General features: G+C 45.6%; 3 protein-coding genes across 3 annotated transcripts in view; 2 read left to right on the top strand and 1 right to left on the bottom strand.

Annotated features, from left to right (window-relative positions):
* The window catches only part of LOC123766240 (uncharacterized), a 208,907-nt gene that overhangs the window by 62,524 nt on the left and 118,649 nt on the right, over positions 1 to 27,734 (bottom strand). The gene's annotated exons all lie outside the window — the stretch shown is intronic.
* LOC123766245 (coronin-1A) overlaps positions 1 to 27,734 on the top strand; it is a 112,364-nt gene that overhangs the window by 4,542 nt on the left and 80,088 nt on the right. The gene's annotated exons all lie outside the window — the stretch shown is intronic.
* LOC138362800 (micronuclear linker histone polyprotein-like) lies at positions 12,452 to 13,675 on the top strand. The gene has a single exon (XM_069321360.1). It carries the CDS (start codon positions 12,452 to 12,454, stop codon positions 13,673 to 13,675), a length of 1,224 nt encoding a protein of 407 aa, XP_069177461.1.

Below are 27,734 nucleotides of genomic sequence, written 5' to 3'. Positions count from 1 at the left end.
AGTGGGGCGGGGGTGACAGACCAAGTGGGGCGGGGGTGACAGATCAGGTGGGGCGGGGGTGACAGACCAAGTGGGGCGGGGGTGACAGACCAGGAAGGGCGGGGGTGACAGATCAGGTGGGGCGGGGGTGACAGACCAGGTGGGGCGGGGGTGACAGACCAGGAAGGGCGGGGGTGACAGACCAGGTGGGGCTGGGGTGACAGACCAAGTGGGGCGGGGGTGACAGACCAGGTGGGGCGGGGGTGACAGACCAAGTGGGGCGGGGGTGACTGACCAGGTGGGGTGGGGGTGACAGACCAGGTGGGGCGGGGGTGACAGACCAGGTGGGGCGGGGGTGGCAGACCAGGTGGGGCGGGGGTGACAGACCAAGTGGAGCGGGGGTGACAGACCAAGTGGGGCGGGGGTGACAGACCAGGAAGGGCGGGGGTGCCAGATCAGGTGAGGCGGGGGTGACAGACCAGGTGGGGCGGGGGTGACAGACCAGGAAGGGCGGGGGTGACAGACCAGGTGGGGCTGGGGTGACAGACCAAGTGGGGCGGGGGTGACAGATCAGGTGGGACGTGGGTGACAGATCAGGTGGGGCGGGGGTGACAGATCAGGTGGGACGGGGGTGACAGATCAGGTGGGGCGGGGGTGACAGACCAAGTGGGGCGGGGGTGACAGACCAAGTGGGGCGAGGGTGACGGACCAGGTGGGGCTGGGGTGACAGACCAAGTGGGGCGGGGGTGACAGACCAGGTGGGGCTGGGGTGACAGACCAGGTGGGGCTGGGGTGACAGACCAGGGTGGGGCTGGGGTGAAAGACCAGGAGGGGCGGGGCTGACAGACCAGGTGGGGCTGGGGTGACAGACCAACTGGGGCTGGGGTGACAGATCTGGTGGGGCGGGGGAAGTGGTACACACACACACACACACACACACACACACACACACACACACCACACACACACACACACACACACACACACACACACACACCACACACACACACACACACACACACACACACACACACACACACACACACACACACACACACACACACACACACACACACACACACTTCACATAATGGTCTGGGAATAAGAAAGTGTCTCCTCCCACGGACTGCGCGGTGAGCTTCGTGCTCCAAGTTACTGAGACACTCGCTCTTATAGCTAATACTCTTGATTCATTTTCAACTGACATAAATTTCATCAGGAGCAAATGCAGGTGTTTAGCGTGACAGGTAACTTCCTGCAGTACGTGTTCAATGTAGGTCTTCTGTTCGTGCACTCAATTTAGTGCTCAAAATTATGTGAGAAAATCATGAGGTTATAACATGCTGAGGCACACGCAAGGGAAGCGAAAGCTTCCCAATTTTTTAATAAAATTATGTTTTCGTGGCGGTGACAGTTTTTTCATAGAACATGAAACACAAGACAACAAAGTCGACACGAGTTAGCTTACAAAGGAACATAAAAATAGGAATAGCTAAAAAGGCCTGCTGACCCATGTGACGTAGCTCCTACTCTCTCTCTCTCTCTCTCTCTCTCTCTCTCTCTCTCTCTCTCTCTCTCTCTCTCTCTCTCTCTCTCTCTCTCTCTCTCTCTCTCTCTCTCACACACGCGTCTATCACCTGATGACAAATCTCATCTCTATGAGGATGGGTTAGGTCCGCGCGCTGCCTGTGGGGTAGTATACTTACTTTTTGACATGAATTCGCACACTTTTAGTATATTTTCAGTTTTTTAGCACGCTCACGTATGTTGTGGGTGTGTGTTCGCACACTTTGTGTATGTGTTCACACCACACATGACGTGTATTGGTCGTTGACTTTATGTGTCATGTGCACATTGTTAGGAGATGAACATTGTGGTTGACGCGGTGGTTGTGGTGCTGGTGATGATGGTAGAGCTGGTGGTTGGTGATGGTGGTTGAACTGGTGGGTGGTGACTGTGACAGAACTGATGGTTAGCTATAGTATTTAAGGTTCTTAGAGATGATATCGATGATGATTGGTTATAGTGGTATAGTTGATAATGCTGGTGGCAATAGTGGTTGAAAGCGCCGGTGAGGGCAGTAGTGGTTATTAACGGTTGTGGTAGTTGGTAACGGCAGTAGTGATCGGTGACAGGTGTGGTAGCTTGCAACGGTGAAGGTAGTGTTGACTTATAGGATGGTACTTACCTATCACTGTCTACAGGGAAGCGAGATCTAGCTCTTTATGCCCCGTGTAATAATCTTGTTGTATCTGTTGCGTTATAATTTAACTATTCTGACGAAGTTGTGGACAGAGGCGGCTTCCACAACTTCTTCTTTCATTACATAACACGTGTTGAACACCCGCACAGAGGACGAGCATTTCCTTACATTTCTTCAACTCATTTGCCTCTCTAGCTTTCACTTATGTCCTTTTATTTTGCCCTTGATAATGGTGGTAGTTGTGGTGATGGTGGGGGTTGTGGTAGTGATTAGGATGGTTGTGGTGGTTGTAATGATGGTGGTTGTGGTGATGGTTGTGGTAGTAGTGGTGGTTGTGGTAGTAGTAATGGTGGCTGTGGTGATGGTAATGGTTGTGGTTATGGCGGTGGTAGTGGTGATGGCGGTAGTTGGTGGTGGTGATTGTGGATGGTGGGTGAAGGGTGGGGTAGTTGGTGAGTGAGTGTGATTGAAGGCTGGAGTGGTTGTTGGTGCTGGTGGTGGGAGTGACGCAACACACACACACACACACACACACACACACACACACACACACACACACACACACACACACACACACACACACACACACACACACCACCTTACCATACTACACAGGCCAGGTGGCCAATAACTGTAAGGAGACCAAACCTTCCGGCAGGCAGCAGTAAGGTGTCGCGGGTAATGGTCATGGTGCGTAGTGCGCCCGTGCCGCCGCCGCCGCCGCCGGCGTCGTCCCGCATGAGTACCGCAAGTGAGGAGGTCAAGTACGGTGCGCACCGTTGTGGTAATACTGCGCACCTGCCTAATGTCTACAGGGGGGTCGCGTTCTGACATGGTAACACTTCGTGCTGCGTGTGCTCACCTATCTGAGTTTGCAGCGGTTGAGATACAGCTCCTGTGTCCGCCTCTTAATTATCAATCGATTTGCGTAATTCTACCATACCTATTTATTATATGAATTTTAGTAAGCCTTTACTATAACTATTGTTCTTTATTTTGTACATTACACTCCCTCACTACCTGAACACTAATATATATATATATATATATATATATATATATATATATATATATATATATATATATATATATATATATATATATATTGATGCACAGACTGATCAGTAACACCGATCACATTAATGTCGCAAATAACCATGCCATCATCTTTTAATGTAGGTATACATTGTGTGTTGCGCTTCCTTGTGTGTCACCTATACATGGTTGCTCCCGTGTTCCCGTGTAGAAACGTTCTGGCCCATCGTGTCGATATCCCGAAGTATTTGGTACGTCGTGATCATATTCTTACTCTTATAGTGTTTCCTTATAGCCCTTGCCTCTCATCCCTGGTATCAGTGTGCTAACAAACTGTATAGTATGAATTCACATGCGGGCCTCGACGGGGAGAGGACGGCGGAGGAGTCTTTCAAGCTGAATTTAAAGTTGAAACATGTCTTGGTGTATACAGCTCTCTGTGTGTGTGGTTAGTTTAGGGCTCAGTACAGGTAATGTGTTGTATAGGAGTGGTCTTACACACGTGGTGCATTACAGCTTAATGGCTCCTTATCCAAGTACTTGAGTCACAAATACGTGAGTATACATCTCCTGGCCCTCCCCTCCCCCCACCATACACACACACTCATGCCAATGTTATCTTGTTTATGTTTGCTTCGAGAGGCAAGTCGGTGTAGTGTCTATACTTGTCATTTTCTTTGGCACTTGGTGTGTTTGTATTTATTTATTTATATCTTCTTTTAAAGCTGCGAATGTTAGTAAAAGCGCTTAATAGGTAAAATTGGTCTTTATGCTTATGTACGTAGCAATGTACATGAGAGAAAATAAATGGCATGCTCAAGAGTGTATATAGGAGCAGGAGAGGCGGGTGAGCGTGTACGTGCTCAACACTGTACATAGGAGAAGGCACGGGGGTGAGCGCGTGCTCAAGTATATGTGGACGACACACCTGAGACCCTCCACTCCCGCGGTCTGCCCCGCCGCCCCACAACTCTTCCCTCACCCGCTAGATGGCACCAGAAGGCACTGGCGTGGGAGTCTCGCAGGGACATAAAAAACAACTCCATATATGCATCATCCAAAACGTCATTGGATTTCTCAAAGTTACTATTGCTAAGCTGATGTCCGGTACAAGAATCTCTGGAAGACGGTAAATGTCACTAACGTGACTGAAAAAAAGTCTGTCGCTGAGAGCTTGCGTAGTCTTGCTGATGTAGGCTACATTTGACCAAATGTAAAATTTGTCAGCAAAACTATTCTCTTTAATAAGGACCCCTGTAATTGAATGTGAAAGAAATCCAAGAATATAAACACAATTCTGTCGCTAAAGTTCAAGAAATGTCCAATTAAGTATTTTATCCGTATGACAAATCCAAAATCCTAGCTAAGTATTCAAATTGTATCCACTGTAGATGATAGTTTAAGTATTGGCAGCAGCCTCACGCTGACTGAAAATGAGACAACTTGCTGTGCTTGTCTCATAACTACCGTAACATGAACTAAAGTAATGTAATTAGACTATCCATGTAACGTGATCATAAATTAGATTAAACAATGATGAGCACTTGTTTTAGATCATTATGTAACTGTGTTACCAAACTCTGTAACTAGTTCATCAATGATGTACCTTGTTTAGCTTAAATAGTGGGGTTTAGTCCCTGAGTCCAGTATATGCCTGTATAACCTGTAGCCCATTGGATTGGTCTATATGCATGATGGGTAAATTATTAATGTAATGTTATTAGTTCATCAGAAATGTAAATTCCTTAGCTTAAGGAAGACTATAATATAGTTCCCGAACCCATTATGTAACCAACATGTCCTTCACCCAAAGGACGGGTATGGGGTTCTAATTAAACTAGCTGTTTCATAACGATTCTTCAACTTTAAAATTATTAAGTATAAATAAAATACTTAATAAAATATATAAGCAAACAAATGGAAAATAAAGATTTACAAAAATAAAAAAGAAATGAAGATTGTAGTCACTACAATCAGTGGCTAAATGTCCAGAGTGGCTTTTGTAGTAGCCATTTTCTCAAGATGGTTACATCCCCCAGGTAGGGTGGCCACTTTCTGACTCCGTTGTATTTTCCGAGAGAGACTTATAATTTAGGGGCAGTAAAAACTACTCAAGTCATGAAATATGCAAGGCAGGAGTTGGAGAGGGAGAGATGAGCAGTAATATGCAACATACCGGAGCTTGCGGGGAACAAATGTCACATAAGGAGATAGAAGGAAATGAAATGATAGAAATTCTACACAAAATTTATTCTCGAGATGCAACAAGGAAAATGAAGCATTTCTGCAGACTAGGTAGGTTTCAGAGAGGAAGAAAACGACAAGTGAAAGTTATATTTATGAACAGCAACCCAGTTAAGTGTATTCTGGCAGAGAAGAGGTATTTAAGAAATAAGGAAAAGTACCGTTCAGTGTTTGTTAGACCGGGACATGTCTAAGGAGGAGAGGGAGGCAGTAAAGAGAATCAGAGAGGAAAAGCAAATGAAAAATGCAAGAAGACCAGAAAATGGCACAAACAGGGTGCAAGACGAAGCAAATAAATAATATAAATAAATAAATTTGTGTTTAGGTAAAAGTACATACAAATTAAGTTACAAGAAGAATGTTGGATGTCTTGATATAGCTATACTATGCCAAAAGCCACTAATACGCACAGCGTTTCAGGCAAAATGTGGGAAAAAATTAAAAACTAAGACTTAAGACTAATTGAGATCAAAACCATAAATTGAACTAAAGTAGAAGAATGACAATAATTACATATTGAATTAACAACAATTGCAAAAGAGGATAGTAATTTTGAATAAATAAATAGACTACAATTTTGTTAAGTTTATACATGGTAGATATTAATAGTTTTACAAGTTAATCATTAATGTTTGATAATAGCAAGACATTAGTTGACATTTAGGAGTTAAAGTAGGTTACATGGAGTTGATTAGGTAGTACAGTACTTAGTTTTTCAGGTTGATTGAGGGGCAGTCTTTGACGTGATTAGTTAGGAAGGTCATTCCACATTTTGGGACCCTTGATTTGCATAGCGTTTCTAGTTTGGTTAAGTTGTCACTCTTGGAATATCAAATATATATTTGTTTCTAGTATGGTGCCCATGGGTTCTATTACAACCCTCTAGGAAGTGATTAAGGTCAGGATTACCATTACAGTTTAGAGTTTTATATATATAGAGAGAGTACACTTGAGAGGACGAACAGTGACTTACTATCTACCATATTCAAAGTTTTAAGTAAGGGGCCGAGTGCTGCCTGGGACCAGAGTTTGTTATTCTTCTAATAGCTGATTTGTTTTTTCCATCTACTTTGTTACTAATTTGGAAATTAATTCTTAGATGAATTTGATCAGAGGATTTATTACCAAACAAAATGATCAAATTATTTAATGATTTACTACCATAGAAGGTTTTATCAATATTAAGGGTGAGTTTGTTAGCAGTTACCCAAAGATGGGCTTTATTTAGTTCAGTCAGTATTCACAGCGTCATTCAGAATAAGAGGGTTAGGACTGGAGAAAATGAAGTTTGTGTCATCGGCAAATCAAATTGGCTTGAGGTGTTGAGAGGCATTTGAAAGATCATTAATATAAATGAGAAAGAGGAGAGGGCAAAGTATACTGCTCTGTGGAACACCAATGTTAATAGGTGGGGTGGGAGAATTGGAATCATTCACATGAGACGTACTGGACCCTGTCACTGAGGTAAGATTGGAGGTATTGGAGGGAGTGACCTCTGACTCCCATAGTGTCGTAATTTAAGAATACGGTTATTGTGGTTAACAGTGTCAAAAGCCTTACGTTGGTCAACAAATAACCAGACAGGAACTCATTTTTATCAAGAGCTACATGTATCAAGTTCATCATACTAATAAGTGCATCGTTGGTGCTTTTTTTGGGTCAGAAGCCATGTTGGAAAGAGCTAAGCATATTGTGTTTAGCTAGATAAGAGTAAACTTGCTTGTAGATTAACTTTTCAAATATTTTAGACGAGGTTGGCAGGATTGATATTGGTCTGTAATTATTGACATCAGTGAGATCACCACTTTTATGGACTGGTGTTATTCTTGTTTTTTTTATCAGGAAAGGTTTGGAGTTCATGGGATTTGTTGTAGAGCAATACAATGACCAATGCAAAATCAGGCAACAGTGTAGAATTCAGATGCATTGTGGGGAAGACCAGCTAAACAATGAAACAGAGTATTTCAGAGGGAGATAGCAGGGCTGCCCAGCCTAACGAGGCATCTATCCAAACAAATAGGCAAGAGTGACTGGTTCACCACTCCCCCCCCCTCCCCCTACCAGATACAGAAATGCAGCCACACGAACAAATACTCCTCGGGGGAAAACAAAAGCATCCCAGTTGTCATGAGTAACATAAAAGTAATGTACGGAATATGCAGATGGAATTTCCAATGAAGAATAAAGTTACATGAAGGAGTGGTGGAAATACAACTGCACATGATCGCAATAATGGAAATGAAGCGATTATCATTTTGTAATTAGAGTCTCTTATAGGAGGGGCGCAGTTCCATGTTTCTCTTCCCAAGATATACTGAATATTGTATTCTGTTTTCCAACTGTATTCGTTTTATTTTTCCTTCCAGTATACTTCTTTAATATAAAGCTTAAACATTGCCTCTGTCAATTTATCTCATCGATCTAAATTGCTCTTGAGAAATGGAGAACTTCCTGCGAACTTCGTTACCTCAGAATGTCGCTGACATTCAGATAACTGTTTAGAAAAGTCATACGCGAGCGGGTCGTGACTGGCGAGAACGGAGAGGCTGGTGTAGTGGAGGTCGACCTGGTAACCCAGCACCCGGAGGCCGGCCACTCGGGCCTCACTAGCAACACGTCCAGACACGCTGTGTGTACCTCCACCATCTCCATCATATGACGTCACAAACTGCAGCGCCAGATCTCGCCAGACTATAAATTAGAAATTCAACACCGTATTCATCATCACTAGTTACTGCCCCGCTCCTGTGCCAGGTAAGTCCACTACGGGCTCACCATAGCCCGTGCTACTTGGAACTGTTTGTTCCCATTAGCTGAATCTATAACAACAACAACAACCGTATTCATAATGAACCAGTTCCTAATCACATTACCGATGTATAAACTTCTCGTCTACCAGAATAATAGTACTAATATAAAGCTATTACAGCTCACTGATTTTTCAGTTGAAGCATCGTATTGTGACGCCTTACATAAGCACTCGACCCAGTCGGATGGTTCACTACCAGATGACTAGTTCTCCTCACCCAGTTTCAAGTGATCACTGTGGCAGTTACAGTCATCTTTCACACATGACAATTAAACCTGTGTTTATATAATATATCAAAGAGCGCGACAGCGTGAGCCACGCCACTTACGAGACCCCTGATGTGCGTCTCAAGGGTCATGGTAATGACCCCTGATTACGACGTGCGTTGTTTACTCTCCTAATTATACCTCTCCGACACTAATCACAGTGATCATAAACAGCCAAGCGCCGTATGGCAGTCCTATTACTGATAATTCCCTGATAGCTGGGAGACAGTGTCCGGGGGTGACGTGCCTGCAGACAGGACACGCAGACAGCGTCAGTCATCAGCCTGGTACTGTCAGGTATCTCCTGCCAGGTAAATATCTCCCTACTATCTGCGACCTCTCTACCACTAGGTCCGGCCTATTTACTTAGATATTTGGGCGTAAGGCTTATCAACCCCTGAAGTATTATCGTAGCCTCCGCGATAGCTAACTGACCAACCAGAAAGTATAAACAACCAGCCAGAAACCAGAAAGTATTACGCATTGTATGTACTATCTATAAATTCATCAATATCTGTATTACCCCCCCTTATATGTTTGTACTTTACCTAAATAAACTTTTGAATTTGAATTTGAATTTGAACTCGCCTGTGTAAACAAACCAATAAGCAGACTACACTTCCCGGTGTATGTATACATATTTGATGCTGGGTTGTTTTTGGCTTTTACAAAGAATATAATCTACACCCGAAGTCTTAAAATTCAGTTTTAATATTTGACTGTCATTGAGAGTGCGTTGACCACTCCGGAGTTGTGGTGATGTACGGTACACATTTCCCGTCTGCAGGAAAAATTACACCATTCAAAGATTTATTGACCAATTTTACTTAGCGAATGTCTCGGGTGTATGAATGTGATGAGAACATTGATCTCTAGAGGAGAGGACCACTATACATGTTGGGGTGGTCACTGCTCCACAGCAGTGATGCGTCAACAATTGTAACTTACAGTGTAAAGGGTTTGTTCATCATATTCGACTCTTTATCCAAGCAGAATGATATCTAAAGATAGAAATAGATGAATTCCTGTAGCACAACGTCTTTATTTAGCTATTAAATGCACGAATTTTTGTTACATAATAAAACAAAATTATAAATAGCTTGGCGGGGCAGCGTTGGTGCGCTGAGCCGCGTGTCGCGTCACTGTACCTCACACTCTGCCGCTGTTGGTAACACTGGGGCTTCAGTAGAACACTGTTACAATCGTCAGCTATCCTTCTGTTGTGCTTATTGTAGCAGTCTTTGCTATCCTGCAAGATTCTCCTTTCAATATCGAGGTGCTTCTGCTGTAGTTATTATTTTTTCTAGATGGGAAACACATGAGAAGTGTATGTACTATTTCAATACTAAAATAACAAAACTGTAATTGATTTAGAAGCTTTAGGAACCCTGCGTTATCAGTTAAAGAGAGAACTCATTTTCAGAAGTAAATTGATAATTAGCACACGAGGAAAACAGTCGATATCAGTAGCCTGACACACCGTTGATTACCCTCACTACGATTGATTGATTGATTGATGAAGATTAAGTCACCCAAAAGGTGGCACGGGCATGAATAGCCCGTAAGTGCCATTACCAGTATCAATAGATGATACTGGAGATCTGTGGAACCCTCACTACCTTCTCAACTCCCTTTTATCATGTCTGTCACCTCTTTCCTTCTTTCCAACTGATTGATTGATGAAGATTAAGCCACCCAAGAGGTGGCACGGGCATGAATAGCCCGTAAGTGGTGGCCCTTTCGAGCCATTACCAGTATCAAAAGATGATACTGGAGATCTGTGGAGGTGCAAGTGCACCCTGCGTGACGGGAGATGTCTCCCGGACCAAGTGGTGACCAAATGGTCCTTTCCAACTCTACTCCTCTCTCTGTTATATCCCCCACCCCTTTTTCCTTCCCTTCTCACTCATTCCTCGCCGACCGCCTCTCCTCCGCTCCTCTTATCTTTCCCTTCATCCACAAAGTCAACTCCATCCTGAATTAACACCCCTGAATCTTAACACAAGATGGACTCTTGAGTTAAGATTCGGCCCCTTGTCCGCTGGCCGAGGGCTGACGCGCGCACATACTGTAACACCAGACCTGTGCACGCTCAGCACTACACCAGACCTGTGCACGCTCAGCACTACACCAGACCTGTGCACGCTCAGCACTACACCAGACCTGTGCACGCTCAGCACTACACCAGACCTGTGCACGCTCAGCACTACACCAGACCTGTGCACGCTCAGCACTACACCAGACCTGTGCACGCTCAGCACTACACCAGACCTGTGCACGCTCAACACTAAGTGACATGCCAGCCCGTTCTCGCCAGCGTTCCCAACGTCAAGAAACTGTCTTGCTAAGGTGCCTTATCCTAACCTATTAAAGGACCCAAAAGGGAAAACGGGATAGTATGTCAATTTCACGAGCCACTATCATTTTCTAGTACGACAGTTTTTGGCCTTAGGTAGAGTATACGTCAAAATGCGACGTGTCAACACCAGACCTGTATATAATTTAGCTTTACACCACTGTCTCTCAACTAATTTCAGTAGAATAAGACCATTAATGTTCTACCATTCATGCTGACTTTGTTCCAACTGCGCCCACCAATATATGAGAACTAATGCCAGTGTCATCGCTGATATATATATATATATATATATATATATATATATATATATATATATATATATATATATATATATATATATATATATATATATATATATATATATATATATATATATATATATATATAATGTCGGACCTAGTAGCCAGAACGCACTTCTCAGCCTACTATGCAAGGCCCAATTTGCCTAATAAGCCAAGTTTTCATGAATTAATTGTTTTTCGACTACCTAACCTAACCTAACTTTTTCGGCTACCTAACCTAACCTATAAAGATAGGTTAGGTTAGGTTAGGTAGGGTTGGTTAGGTTCGGTCATATATCTACGTTACTTTTAACTCCAATAAAAAAAAATTGATCTCATACATAATGAAATGAGTAGCTTTATCATTTCATAAGAAAAAAATTAGAGAAAATATATTAAATCATGAAAACTTGGCTTATTAGGGAAATCGGGCCTTGCATAGTAGGCCGAGAAGTGCATTCTGGCTACTAGGTACGATATATATATATATATATATATATATATATATATATATATATATATATATATATATATATATGGGAGTCACCTACACCACTGACACAGGTCATTTTCACCCACCTGAGAGAGCTAAGAAGTCAACTTACCAGTATCGTGGCAACTACCGAGCAATAACCAAGGTCTCCACAACTTAAGAACAAGAAGATCCTGTCTCACCCACTAACTCCGTCACTAAAACAAAACCATTAAATATAAAACACAGATGTGTTCAAGGTATAATAGGAAGGAGGAAGAATATTAACATATCTAACACAGAGATCACACTAACGTGATGCATCAAATGAACTAATCCACAAGGGCCGTGACGAGGATTCGAACCTGCGTCCGGGAGCATCCCAGACACTGCCTTAATCGACTGAGCTACTTTAACCCTGTCGTAGCTCAGTCGATTAAGACAGTGTCTGGGATGTTCCCGGACGCAGGTTCGAATCCTCGTCACGGCCCTTGTGGATTTGTTCAATATTAAGAGCAAATCAAAACAAATTTAGTCTGAGGACATAATGTATGCTGGCACCGTTACTCTGGTTCATCATCTCATCATATACTGACACTATGCTGATGATTGATGAGTCTTGCCGTGGAAGTCATCCGGCGGACAACGGACAACAACTTGTCTACTGAAAGGTCGATTTTGTGAAGGTTGTCTCATGGACAAAAGACAAGGACGCCTCATGGACAAAAGATAAGAACGCCTCATGGACAAAAGATAAGAACACCTCATGGACAAAAGATAAGAACGCCTCATGGACAAAAGACATGAACGCCTCATGGACAAAAGATAAGAACGCCTCATGGAGAAAAGACAAGAACGCTTCATGGACAAAAGACAAGAACGCTTCATGGACAAAAGACAAGAACGCTTCATGGACAGAAGACATGAACGCTTCATGGACAAAAGACAAGAACGCTTCATGGACAGAAGACATGAACGCCTCATGGACAAAAGACAAGAACGCTTCATGGACAGAAGACATGAACGCCTCATGGACAAAAGACAAGAACGCTTCATGGACAGAAGACATGAACGCTTCATGGACAAAAGACAAGAACGCTTCATGGACAGAAGACATGAACGCCTCATGGACAAAAGACAAGAACGCTTCATGGACAGAAGACATGAACGCTTCATGGACAAAAGACAAGAACGCTTCATGGACAGAAGACATGAACGCCTCATGGACAAAAGACAAGAACGCTTCATGGACAGAAGACATGAACGCCTCATGGACAAAAGACAAGAACGCTTCATGGACAGAAGACATGAACGCCTCATGGACAAAAGACAAGAACGCCTCATGGACAAAAGACAAGAACGCTTCATGGACAAAAGACAAGAACGCTTCATGGACAAAAGACAAGAACGCTTCATGGACAAAAGACATGAACGCCTCATGGACAAAAGACAAGAACGCCTCATGGACAAAAGATAAGAACACTTCATGGACAAAAGACAAGAACGCCTCATGGACAAAAGACAAGAACGCCTCATGGACAAAAGACAAGAACGCTTCATGGACAAAAGATAAGAACACTTCATGGACAAAAGACAAGAACGCCTCATGGACAAAAGACAAGAACGCTTCATGGACAAAAGATAAGAACACTTCATGGACAAAAGATAAGAACACTTCATGGACAAAAGACAAGAACACTTCATGGACAAAAGATAAGAACGCCTCATGGACAAAAGATAAGAACGCTTCATGGACAAAAGATAAGAACACTTCATGGACAAAAGACAAGAACACTTCATGGACAAAAGATAAGAACGCCTCATGGACAAAAGACAAGAACGCTTCATGGACAAAAGATAAGAACGCCTCATGGACAAAAGATAAGAACGCTTCATGGACAAAAGATAAGAACGCCTCATGGACAAAAGATAAGAACGCCTCATGGACAAAGCTTGGTATAAGGTTTCATTCTATTAACTGGTTACTGAGTTCACCGTCTGTGATCCTAAGAGCTTCTTCATTGTAGTGTTCTTGTGGTGTTGTTGCGCCTGGCTCTTGACTCACAGCTCTGCACTGATCACGGGTCAAGAGCCACAGTCATTACTGTGAGACTCTATTGAGCGTGTCAAGATCCACTTGCATAAGTCTGCACTCCTCTTCTCAGTCGTCTCGTCAGTCTTGCTTCATCCACAAACATTGTTATGAATGAGTCTCTTTACTCGTGAACTAGAGATAAGGCGGTGTGTGTGTGTGTGTGTGTGTGTGTGTGTGTGTGTGTGTGTGTGTGTGTGTGTGTGTGTGTTTTCCGGCGAGTGAGATCCAGCTCTTTGAACCCTGCCTCCTAGCTATTAGTACTTGGCAAGCTTATATATTGCTGTAAAATTAATTCTTGTCATGTTTGCTCTTGAATCTGTGGATGAAGGAAGTTCCACCTGTTTGTTCCAGATCACTTCACTTGTCGACCACCTTCGCTGTGTGCCAGTGTACATCTCTCTGGCACCTTTTTTGCTTTAAACTCCTGTCCAGATCCTTCTGACCTACTTTCCCTCTATTTAAAAATGCTTCCCTTGTTCACCCTTGTATATATTTTCTTAAGTTCTCGAGTTTCTTCCTCCTGTCTTAGACCTCTTAGCTCTGGCAGTAACATCGCTGGACACCTCTCAACTTTTTAAATCTTCTTTTTTGTGCTTCAATGAATGCGGATTCCGTGGCGGCTGCTGTGGGGTGTCCTTGTACTGGCCTCTGTTTATCTCCGAGTGTGAGTACCTGTACATTGTTCAGCATATGTCCGCACTCTTCCGCCAAGGAAGTTGGTGCCCTTAAATCCACTCGAGAAAGTTCCTTCAGGTCATAACTGAGGACTGAACAATTAATCAGCAAGATGTGTAAGACATTTGCCAAAAGGTGGCAATGTTAAGCAGCATTGACCCGTATTTGTCATTTACATACAGGTCTTTACTCCAGAGCTTCGTCACGTATTTTTCCTCCTTGATAATATAGCATATTTAACTCAATAGATGACTGGAATAAGTGTGATTGTTGAATGCTTCGTGTGACGGTAAAAGCGACCGTCAAGTCAAGGAAATCCACTGCAGATGCCAATTTCGAAATGACTTTACTTGAATACTTTTACCTGAAATGTGAGAGTACTTTATCGGGGGGTTTGAACGAAACTTAAACACACACACTGTGTGTAGGTGTGGAGCTCACTGTGTGTAGGTGGGGGTGTGGAGCTCACTGTGTGTAGCTGGGGGTGTGGAGCTCACTGTGTGTGTAGGTGGGGTGTGTGGAGCTCACTGTGTGTAGGTGGGGGTGTGGAGCTCACTGTGTGTAGCTGGGGGTGTGGAGCTCACTGTGTGTAGGTGGGGGTGTGGAGCTCACTGTGTGTAGCTGGGGGTGTGGAGCTCACTGTGTGTAGGTGGGGGGTGTGGAGCTCACTGTGTGTGTAGGTGGGGGGTGTGGAGCTCACTGTGTGTGTAGGTGGGGTGTGTGGAGCTCACTGTGTGTGCAGGTGGGGTGTGTGGAGCTCACTGTGTGTGTAGGTGGGGTGTGTGGAGCTCACTGTGTGTGCAGGTGGGGTGTGTGGAGCTCACTGTGTGTGTAGGTGGGGGGTGTGGAGCTCACTGTGAGTGTAGGTGGGGGTGTGGAGCTCACTGTGTGTGTAGGTGGGGGGTGTGGAGCTCACTGTGTGTGTAGGTGGGGGTGTGGAGCTCACTGTGTGTGCAGGTGGGGTGTGTGGAGCTCACTGTGTGTGTAGGTGTGGGGTGTGGAGCTCACTGTGTGTGTAGGTGGGGGTGTGGAGCTCACTGTGTGTGTAGGTGGAGTGTGTGGAGCTCACTGTGTGTGTAGGTGGGGGGTGTGGAGCTCACTGTGTGTGTAGGTGGGGGGTGTGGAGCTCACTGTGTGTGTAGGTGGGGGGGGGGGGTGTGGAGCTCACTGTGTGTGTAGGTGGGGGTGTAGGGCTCACTGTGTGTGTAGGTGGGGTGTGTGGAGCTCACTGTGTGTGTAGGTGGGGGTGGAGCTCACTGTGTGTGTGTAGGTGGGGGTGTAGGGCTCACTGTGTGTGTAGGTGGGGTGTGTGGAGCTCACTGTGTGTGTAGGTGGGGGTGTAGGGCTCACTGCGTGTGTAGGTGGGGGGTGTGGAGCTCACTGTGAGTGTAGGTGGAGTGTGTGGAGCTCACTGTGTGTGTAGGTGGGGGTGTAGGGCTCACTGTGAGTGTAGGTGGGGGTGTGGAGCTCACTGTGTGTGTAGGTGGGGGGTGTGGAGCTCACTGTGAGTGTAGGTGGGGGTGTGGAGCTCACTGTGAGTGTAGGTGGGGGGTGTGGAGCTCACTGTGTGTGTAGGTGGGGGGTGTGGAGCTCACTGTGTGTGTAGGTGGGGTGTGTGGAGCTCACTGTGTGTATTGGTGGAGTGTGTGGAGCTCACTGTGAGTGTAGGTGGGGGTGTAGGGCTCACTGTGAGTGTAGGTGGGGGTGTGGAGCTCACTGTGAGTGTAGGTGGGGGGTGTGGAGCTCACTGTGTGTATTGGTGGAGTGTGTGGAGCTCACTGTGAGTGTAGGTGGGGGTGTAGGGCTCACTGTGAGTGTAGGTGGGGGTGTGGAGCTCACTGTGAGTGTAGGTGGGGGGTGTGGAGCTCACTGTGTGTGTAGGTGGAGTGTGTGGAGCTCACTGTGAGTGTAGGTGGGGGTGTGGAGCTCACTGTGAGTGTAGGTGGGGGGTGTGGAGCTCACTGTGTGTGTAGGTGGGGGGTGTGGAGCTCACTGTGTGTGTAGGTGGGGTGTGTGGAGCTCACTGTGTGTATAGGTGGAGTGTGTGGAGCTCACTGTGAGTGTAGGTGGGGGTGTGGAGCTCACTGTGAGTGTAGGTGGGGGGTGTGGAGCTCACTGTGTGTGTAGGTGGGGGTGTGGAGCTCACTGTGTGTGTAGGTGGGGGGTGTGGAGCTCACTGTGTGTGTAGGTGGGGTGTGTGGAGCTCACTGTGTGTGTAGTTGGGGGGTGTGGAGCTCACTGTGTGTGTAAAGCTCACTGTGACGGACCGCAGCAGGAGAAAGTTCCCGCACCCTGAAATCCCTGCTGCCTTGTCATGTGATCGTGTTTCAGTTCCCTTTTGTTCATTACTTCTGGCCAGAAGTCAGAACGAGAGGCGGTGTATTTCTTCTTAACATGGTCCTATTTACATTCTGGAAGGAATCCAATAATATGGTCATAATTAAAATATTTAAGGGCGGCTGCCAGTGCGACTATCGATAGGCTGCAGAGAAGTGCTTCCATGTTGCGATGTATTTATGCAACAAGTATATGTTTACGGGAATGTTGCACCTTGTTTCTTACGGTCAAGCTGCGTGCGCACATTGTTTCTCTTGTATTGTTGTCTTGTGACAATACTAAGACCTTAGAGGTGTAGATACAAGAGGTCACGACACCCTGACTCTTATTACCTCACACACATACTGATACACCATTGTGCTCCTGCTTCGCAGAGCCTCACAGAGCCTCGCAGAGCCTCACAGAGCCTCGCAGAGCCTCACAGAGCCACACAGAGCCTCGCAGAGCCTCACAGAGCCTCGCAGAGCCTCACAGAGCCTCACAGAGCCTCACAGAGCCTCGCAGAGCCCTCCAGGACATCACACCACCCCAAAAATAAATCATCCATTGTCTATCCTCTTCAGCGCCTCATACAGAAGATATGATTATTGTCCCTTTATGGCTGCTTGAGGTTTTAATGTGCTCAAGCTCAATTCCTACCGTAACATCTATAATCTTGCTTCTAACCATTTCTTGCACTCCGTTATCCCTGGGACTTGAAATCTGGGCGACACGCAATCAGCCTTCAAACAACTGTAGTTTCTTACTCTTTGCCAGTGTAGAGTGTTTGGAGACACAAGACAGTGCCAGTGTAGAGTGCTTAGAGACACAAGACAGTGCCAGTGTAGAGTGCTTGGAGACACAAGACAGTGCCAGTGTAGAGTGCTTAGAGACACAAGACAGTGCCAGTGTAGAGTGCTTGGAGACACAAGACAGTGCCAGTGTAGAGTGCTTAGAGACACAAGACAGTGCCAGTGTAGAGTGCTTGGAGACACAAGACAGTGCCAGTGTAGAGTGCTTGGAGACACAAGACAGTGCCAGTGTAGAGTGCTTGGAGACACAAGACAGTGCCAGTGTAGAGTGCTTGGAGACACAAGACAGTGCCAGTGTAGAGTGCTAAGAGACACAAGACAGTGCCAGTGTAGAGTGCTTGGAGACACAAGACAGTGCCAGTGTAGAGTGCTTGGAGACACAAGACAGTGCCAGTGTAGAGTGCTTGGAGACACAAGACAGTGCCAGTGTAGAGTGCTTAGAGACACAAGACAGGTCTTGTAACTGGAGCCTCAGACGTCCCACCATCACTACCCCGACAAGCACGCCACCTCGTCTCTAGTCTTAAACCTCCTTGTGTTCTTTCCTGTACTCTTGTGTTCTTTCCTGTACTCTTGTGTTCTTTCCTGTGTTCTTGTGTTCTTTTCTTTTCTTTTAAACCAAGACAATGGTTCAGTAGTTTCGTCAGTGATGTTCCTAAATAAATTCAGCAAGGTGAATGCTGGTAACCCACATCAGCCCCTTTGGAACCTTACCATAGGGACGGATATAATGAGTGCATTATTATTATATATTTGGTATTAACTTTGTTTAATCATAATCAAGTTATAATCATATTAGGTACAGGCTAAAGTTCCAGCTATTTTTAATCTAGTCATCAACCACACCCACCTGCCACCCACACCCACCTGCCACTAACACCCACCTGCCACCCACACCCACCTGCCACCCACACCCACCTGCCACCCACACCCACCTGCCACCCACACCCACCTGCCACCCACACCCACCTGCCACCCACACCCACCTGCCACCCATATCCCCTGCCACCCACACCCACCTGCCACCCATATCCCCTGCCACCCACACCCACCTGCCACCCACACCCACCTGCCACCCACACCCACCTGCCACCCACACTCACCTGCCACCCATATCCCCTGCCACCCACACCCACCTGCCACCCACACCCACCTGCCACCCACACCCACCTGCCACTAACACCCACCTGCCACCCACACCCACCTGCCACCCACAGCCACCTGCCACTAACACACACTTGCCACTAACACCCACCTGCCACCCACACCCCTCTGCCACCCACATCCACCTGCCACCCACACCCACCTGCCACCCACACCCACCTGCCACCCACACCCACCTGCCACCCACACCCACCTGCCACTAACACCCACCTGCCACCCACACCCACTTGCCACCCACACCCACCTGCCACCCATACCCCCCTGCCACCCACACCCACCTGCCACCCACACCCACCTGCCACCCACACCCACCTGCCACCCATACGCCCCTGCCACCCACACCCACCTGCCACCCACACCCACCTGCCACTAACACCCACCTGCCACCCACACCCACCTGCCACCCACACCCACCTGCCACCCACACCCACCTGCCACCCACACCCACCTGCCACTAACACCCACCTGCCACCCACACCCACCTGCCACCCACACCCACCTGCCACCCATACCCCCCTGCCACCCACACCCACCTGCCACTAACACCCACCTGCCACCCACACCCACCTGCCACCCACACACACCTGCCACCCACACCCATCTACCACCCATACCTCCCTGCCACCCACACCCACCTGCCAACCACACCCACCTGCCACCCACACCCACCTGCCACCCACACCCACCTGCCACTAACACCCACCTGCCACCCACACCCACCTGCCACCCACACCCACCTGCCACCCACACCCACCTGTCACTAACACCCACCTGCCACCCACACCCACCTGCCACCCACACCCACCTGCCACCCACACCCACCTGCCACTAACACCCACCTGCCACCCACACCCACCTGCCACCCACACCCACCTGCCACCCACACCCACCTGCCACTAACACCCACCTGCCACCCACACCCACCTGCCACCCACACCCACCTGCCACCCACACCCACCTGCCACTAACACCAATTTACCACCTACACTCATTATACTCACTGAAATCATACGCTCTACTCCCTTCTATTATTAAACACTGTACTCCTTATATGTACTCCTTGTATTCATTATACTCGTTATACTCATTATACTCCCTAAACTCATTATACATTCTGTACTAATTACATCAATCTGCAGCTAACCTTACTTCTTCACTATTACAACCTCCTCCATCAAAATCTTTACTTCCCAAAATAGAAGCTTCTTGGTTTGATGTTGGACTTAAGGCTTCCTTCTTGACTCACAACTGGCGATCCTGGGTTCGATTCCCAGGTGTGATAGAAGTGCTTGGGCTCGTTTACTTTCACCTAATTCCGCTGTTCATTTAGCAGAAAATAGGACCCGGGAGCTAGTAACTGTTGTGTGGTTGCTTCCTTGGGATGGTCAGTGGCTCCACCTTCACGACCTCGATACAAGTCCTAAAGTATGTATGTATGTGTATATATATATATATATATATATATATATATATATATATATATATATATATATATATATATATATATATATATATATATATGTCGTACCTAGTAGCCAGAATGCACTTCTCGGCCTACTAATCAAGGCCCGATTTGCCTAATAAGCCAAGTTTTCCTGAATTAATATATTTTCTCTAATTTTTTTCTTATGAAATGATAAAGCTACCCATTTCATTATGTATGAGGTCAATTTTTTTTTATTGGAGTTAAAATTAACGTCGATATATGACCGAACCTAACCAACCCTACCTAACCTAACCTAACCTATCTTTATAGGTTAGGTTAGGTTAGGTAGCCGAAAAAGTTAGGTTAGGCTAGGTTAGGTAGGTTAGGTAGTCGAAAAAACATTAATTCATGAAAACTTGGCTTATTAGGCAAATCGGGCCTTGCATAGTAGGCTGAGAAGTGCGTTCTGGCTACTAGGTACGACATATATATATATATATATATATATATATATATATATATATATATATATATATATATATATATATATGTGTGTGTTGTACCTAGTAGCCAGAACGTCGTACTCGGCCAGCTATGCAAGGCCCGATTTGCCTAATAAGCCAAGTTTTCCTAAATTAATATATTTTTTCAATTTTTTTTCTTATGAAATGATAAAGCTACCCATTTCATTATGTATGAGGTCAATTTTTTTTATTGGAGTTAAAATTAACGTAGATATATGACCGAACCTAACCAACCCCACCTAACCTAACCTAACCTATCTTTATAGGCTAGGTTAGGTTAGGTAGCTGAAAAAGTTAGGTTAAGTTAGGTTAGGTAGGTTAGGTAGTCGAAAAACAAATAATTCATGAAAACTTGGCTTATTAGGCAAATCGGGCCTTGCATAGTAGGCTGACAAGAGCGTTCTGGCTTCTAGGTACGACATATATATATATATTCCTCTCGTTGATATATATACCGAGAGGTGTATATATCTCTATGGGGCTGTCTATTGAGTGTGTGGTATTTGTAGGGTGGTGGCTAAGTGGCCGCATATCTCGGGGTTCGTATCCTGGCAAGGGGTTTCGCTAACCACCGAATTACAACTCTGGGACAATTCGAGTTGACTTATGTACGAGTGTGATACAAGTTACGTTCGAGTGTGGTGGTTTTTACGACTGTCACAGCTAAGTCATTAACCTAATTAACCAGGGAGGGAGGAGGGGGCTCGAATACCTTACTCAGATCACCACCACATCCCCCCCCCCTATCATTTTCCCCACGACATTAACCTGTAGCAAAACATAATGTAACCTTGAAGTCTTTGTCTACATTTAACTAAAAACACATCTCGTATCCTGCCAGGGTGATAGTTTTTGAGTGAGAGAGAGTGGTGGAGGTGGCGTGGTGTGGCGGGCGACCCGTCACACGTGTCCTCACCGGGCACAACCTCATGTCCCACATGTGACGTTTTACCAACGAATTGTTTATATATTTTTTATTAAAACCTCCGTAACCTAACTCAATCCAATATATTATAATGTAATTTAACCTAACCTAACGGTATATATAATTTGAATAATTAGAAAACGAAGCAAGTACCCAACGTCCGTACGTGATCTGGTCTCGTCTGGTCTGATGAACAGTAAAGTGGTTGGACACTCTCCTTTCCCTTGTTCCTCTCCCAGATCCTTATCTTCATATCCCTTGCAAGTGCCATAGCCCTATATAGCCGTGCTGGCTTAGCATTTTCTCCAGTTACAGCCCCGCTCCTGTGCCAGGTAAGTCCACTACGGGCTCACCATACTTGGAACTCTTTGGTTCCCAGAAGCTGAATCTAAAACAACAACAACAGCATTTTCTCTTGGTTATTACCTGTACCTCGGACACCTGTGTCTAGCCGGGTCCTGTACCTCGGACACCTGTGTCTAGCCGGGGTCCTGTACCTTGGACATCTGTGTCTAGCCGGGTCCTGTACCTTGGACACCTGTGTCTAGCCGGGTCCTGTACCTTGGACACCTGTGTCTAGCCGGGTCCAGTACCTTGGACACCTGTGTCTAGCCGGGTCCAGTACCTTGGACACCTGTGTCTAGCCGGGTCCAGTACCTTGGACACCTGTGTTTAGCCGGGTCCAGTACCTTGGACACCTGTGTCTAGCCGGGGTCCTGTACCTTGGACACCTGTGTCTAGCCGGGGTCCTGTACCGTGGACACCTGTGTCTAGCCGGGTCCTGTACCGTGGACACCTGTGTCTAGCCGGGGTCCTGTACCGTGGACACCTGTGTCTAGCCGGGGTCCTGTACCTTGGACACCTGTGTCTAGCCGGGTCCTGTACCTCGGACACCTGTGTCTAGCCGGGTCCTGTACCGTGGACACCTGTGTCTAGCCGGGTCCTGTACCGTGGACACCTGTGTCTAGCCGGGTAATGTCCTGCTCCGCCTAGCTCTTAGTCACATTGCCAGGCCTCCAGACAGCACCGTGAGAGACGGCGCGGCAATGTATTGTTCTGAAGACAACAATGAACCTCAGGTGCTTGTTAAACATCCATAGTGCAGGAAGTAGGGTGAGGGAGGAAAGGTGTTCCTCGGGGCGTTGATCCTTCAACGCTTCCTGAGGATCATGCTAGTTTGGTCTCAAGTGGTTAGGTACAATAATCGTAACTAAAAGACGACAGTTATTTTGGTATTACATGGGTCATATTTCTGCTTGCATTCTATTTATATTTGTTACTAACAGTACCCGGCCACGCGTTGCTGAGCCACAGCAAACTTCCCTGTCCCTCTGTCCTGCCCACCATTCCCCACTCCACCATCCCCTCGTCCCCACCATCCCAAACTTCCCCGTCCCCTCGTCCTCCCCACCATTCCCCACTCCCTCGTCCGATGCCATCCCAAATGGTCTGCAGTTCCCATCAGAAAATTGGGAACATCAAGTGATCTGATGTTCCCATCACTGAAATATAGGAAAAACAGTTAAAAAATGAAATGAAAATATGAAAAAATAAAAAAATAAACTATACTCGCGAAATGAACGGTCTGGTAAACAACACAGCTCAATTCCAATGCAATTCACACAAAAAAGTTAAATCAAAATGAAAATAAAAATCTATGAAAATTCAATTTATCAATGCTATCAGAAACATTGAAATGGAATTGTAACATATTTAGTATAGCATGTGTGTTGCTTTTACATGCAACAGATGGTGCTATTTTTCAAGAAAAGCAGTTTTACCTGTCATAGATGTGGCATCTATACAAATACTTACGAAATGAATGGTATGGTAAACAACACAGCTCAATTCCAACACAATGTCACTCAAAATAATTCAATAAAAATAAAAAAAAAATAAAAATCTATGAAAATTAAATTTATTGATGCAATCGGAAACATTGAAATGTAATTCGTAACATATTTAGTATAGCGTGTGTGTTGCTATTACGTGCAACAGATGGCTCTATTAAAAAAAAACATGTTTTTACCTGTCACAGGTGTGGTATCTATATAGTAGGTATATAAAAACACGTGCATATTCGAATGGAACGTTGTATCAAAATTTCAAAGCAATCGGTGAAGAACTTTGGGAGATTACAGCGTGTGGTGCTCTTATGTCCAACAGATGGCATTGTTTTTCAAAAAAAGCATGTTTTTTCCTGTCACAGGTGCGGCAAGTATATAGTAGGCATATAAAAACACGCGCCTATTCGAATGCAACGTCGTGTCAAAATTTCAAAGCACTTCTTTTACTCTGTAATATCCAACGGAAATAATTATGTTAAGAATGAACAAAACGACTTAACTGCAATGTGTAGTACAAGTACATTGTCATACACAACAGTTACAGTACAGACATTCTTCTGCCTCTACCTATCTCTGGAATTATGTATAAGGTGTACAGAAAATGGCAAAAACCAGTGTCAATAACATTCACTAGGGTCTGAGTGAACACACATATGGGTTAAAATTAACCCTAGTGTGGGTTAAAAACCCACACTAGGGTTAAAATTGCTCTTTTTAAAGTGTGACAGCTTTAAAAAGAGGAAGATTCATCTTGAGGCACCAAGTATCGCCCTCAGTGCTCCATCCTCTTCATTGTGAACTCACAGATAATGTGTGTGTACGAGTGTGATACAAGTTATGTACGAGTGCGGTGTTTTTTACGACTGTCACAGCTATCATGTGAGTAATAAATTACAGAGTAATTTACTGGAAAGTTAGAGTTACGGGAAAGAGTAATAAATTACATTTTTTGTCCACGCTATGAGAGCTCTCGGGAGCCAGGTAAGAAGTGAAGAACAGTTGTGAAGGTTACCTTCAACTTTCTTTGGGATTCTTGGATGGTGTCCAAGCTCCGACTGTTGTTGTAGGGTGGACTAGTTCAGCGGGTACAGTGACTAACTTGTGCTCATAAGATCACAAGTTTATTCTGGCAGTACAGAAATGTACTGCCGGAAATGTAATCTCTTCTCCCACAGACTTGGAGAAGAGGTTGTGAATACTCACTGTTAAGAATGTCATATTTGGTGTCGCAATATGTGGGTCACAAGACGTCTAAGTGAACAAACAAAATCCCGACAAAGTACACAAGCAAACAGTGTAGTAACTGGATGAAGGAAGGCGAGACCAAACACAGTCAGCGTGTCGAGTGAGCCTGTTGGTTAAAGTCTCAAAAGAATGTCTTTGTATCTATTGTTATGATCATGTTGAGCAACCTGCAGGTTATATAAAGGTCGAAAGAAACAATTCTGGTGCAACGAGAGGGCCAGCAGGGAGTGTTGCCAGCCAGTGTTGTGAATGTTAAGCTTCCGTCCCTCATCAGCTCAGCTCAGGTATCAACAGCTAAGCCACTGTCAATATGACATGAGGGTTAAAGATGCTTTACAAGTAGGAAAGAGCATCGATACTGTTTTGCACTCACCAAAATTATTACATATTTTTTGAGGTAATAGTACATGTAAAAGTCAAATTTTTTACAAATAAATGCTTTAAATAATATTAAATACAATGATGGGTTTAATGTATATATTGTGTGATTGGTATGGAGCTTGTGTGTGGAAGTTAACATGAGAGGGAGTAGTAGTGTAAGTGATGCGAGTGTTGGTAATATCATTATATTTTCCCGTGTTTAAGGTGACAGCGTACACATTAAGGACTGGCACATGGCTATTACAAAGATGTAGCAACAGTCGCCAACCTTTAGGATACAGGAAATCAGTGTTTTGTTACTAGGTGTTTTGACCGGCACTTCATCCCATAGACACACAAGTGACTGGTTGAAGCAGCCCGCGTGCCCAAGGACCCGAGGCGAGCCTTGCAGGGTCTGAACCAGCATGAGTGTAGTGATCTAGTCCTGCACAAGTATTTATATAGTGACACTTCTACCGGTAACAGAAAATTTGTACTTTATGACCTGACCATTTTTACTGAGGCTGTCACCGTCCTGGCTGCGGCTGGTGATGTGTACATAAACACCAGCAGGACAGGAAATCTATTATAATTAATTGCCAGCCTTCAACGTTCTGTCCGGAGCAGATTGAGGCCGGTGATAATAAGGGCTGCTGTAGGTATTGTGTCCATACACAGTTATGGGCGGGGAGGCGAGAGGACCAGTGGAGAGGAAGGGAAGGCGTGGGGAGGAAGGGAAGGCGTGGGGAGGAAGGGAAGGCGTGGGAAGGAAGGGAAGGCGTGGGAGATAATGTTGACTAAATTTTGTAAGATGTGGGGCTTGGCGGGTGGTATTTAGGAGAATTGTTACCCCGTGCCATTGACGCAACAGACGCCACTAACAAATAGCCTCCCCGGACGCAACAGACGCCACTAACAAATAGCCTCCCCGGACGCAACAGACGCCACTAACAAATAGCCTCCCCGGACGCAACAGACGCCACTAACAAATAGCCTCCCCGGACGCAACAGACGCCACTAACAAATAGCCTCCCCGGACGCAACAGACGCCACTAACAAATAGCCTCCCCGGACGCAACAGACGCCACTAACAAATAGCCTCCCCGGACGCAACAGACGCCACTAACAAATAGCCTCCCCGGACGCAACAGACGCCACTAACAAATAGCCTCCCCGGACGCAACAGACGCCACTAACAAATAGCCTCCCCGGACGCAACAGACGCCACGGGTAAATAGAATTTCCAGATACAACAGAAGCCAAGAATTCCATACACTCCACTGAGGAAAAGAGACCAACTCCAGGAGGGTGACAATGGTGGCCACGGAAGCTGTAGATACACGGACGCCATACACGCCAGCATCATTATTATGAACTTGTTGAGTCATGCCAAGGACATGACTCATAGCACTGATATGACACTCACTGCTGAGTCTGACCAGTAACTGGTGAGGTAACCGTGTGAGGGAGGCAACTGTCAGGGGGAAGCGCCAAACCATTACGACTATAGAGCACTTGACTGGGAAGCCTTATGCTTAGTTTGGTGAACCTCGATAAAGCCTAAGAAGCTTCCTGGCGCCGACAGTGTGAAACCTAGAAGACCTTGGCACCTTCTCTCAAGGGTTAGAACGTGTTCAGAAAGATGTTTGATATTTAGGACAAATGTTTTGACCTTTTAAGTGAAGTTCAATGTTTACGTGCACGCTTGTTCCACTTAAATGGATTACTTTTCTAACTTTAAAGTCAACTTCTAATCTATACTATAAGAATGTCTGTTCAAAGTTGAAGACCAGACGCTTGGGACTCACCCAGATTTGTAGGGAACACGGTGTGGGGCACGGGGCGAACATAGGCTGGTCGGGGTAGGCCCAAGTTCAATACCTTAAGAAATATAGCGCGAAACCCAACACCCTCTAACGATTGTAACGAAGTCTTAAATGAGATTGGAAATGTGATGTCCGTAGAGTGTGATGTTCCTGTCAACTTAATCCCGCCAGTTACTCGCACAGTTTCTTAATATATTTTCTGAGAAGAGGGAAGAGGGGAGGGATGGAGGGCGGGCGGAGGGAGAGAGAGAGGGATGAGGGGAGAGAAGGAGGGGGGGGGGAGGGAGAGAAGGAGTGGGGAGGGAGGACGAAGGGGGGGGGGGGTGAGAGACCCAGCCACTTGTCTTAGTCCTAAATAATACATTTCCTGAGAGAAGGTGGGAATGGTGGAATGGTTAAAATGGGGAAAGGATGGTGAAATGGTTGGTAGAAATGGGGAAAGTGGGGTGTAGGGGAATGTAGGGGAGGGGAGGGGGTGATAAGAGACCCATACAGTTGTTTTAGTCCCTCCAGGGAGTGGAGAAGGAGCGACTTAACAGAGTAACTGGGTATTTTATACTGTACACGGTTACTTGATATCGTAAAATGCTACCTAATTCCGTAAGCGGCTACTTGATAGCATAAATGCCCATCTCATAGTGTAAATAGCTACGTGATAGCGTAAATGGGTACTTGATAATGATGATGGTTACATGATAGCGGACTTAATGACTTCTTGATATTTGAGTAAATTGCTACTTTATGCCTTAAACCGCTATGATAGCGTAAACGGCTACTTGATAGCGTAAACGAAAACTTGGTAGCGTAAACGACTACTTGGTGACGTAAACGGCTACTTGATAGCGTAAACGACTACTTGGTGACGTAAACG

This window comes from Procambarus clarkii, chromosome 9 (genome assembly GCF_040958095.1).
Source record: "Procambarus clarkii isolate CNS0578487 chromosome 9, FALCON_Pclarkii_2.0, whole genome shotgun sequence".
NCBI lineage: Eukaryota > Metazoa > Arthropoda > Malacostraca > Decapoda > Cambaridae > Procambarus > Procambarus clarkii.
This window is presented reverse-complemented; position numbering and strand designations above follow the sequence as displayed.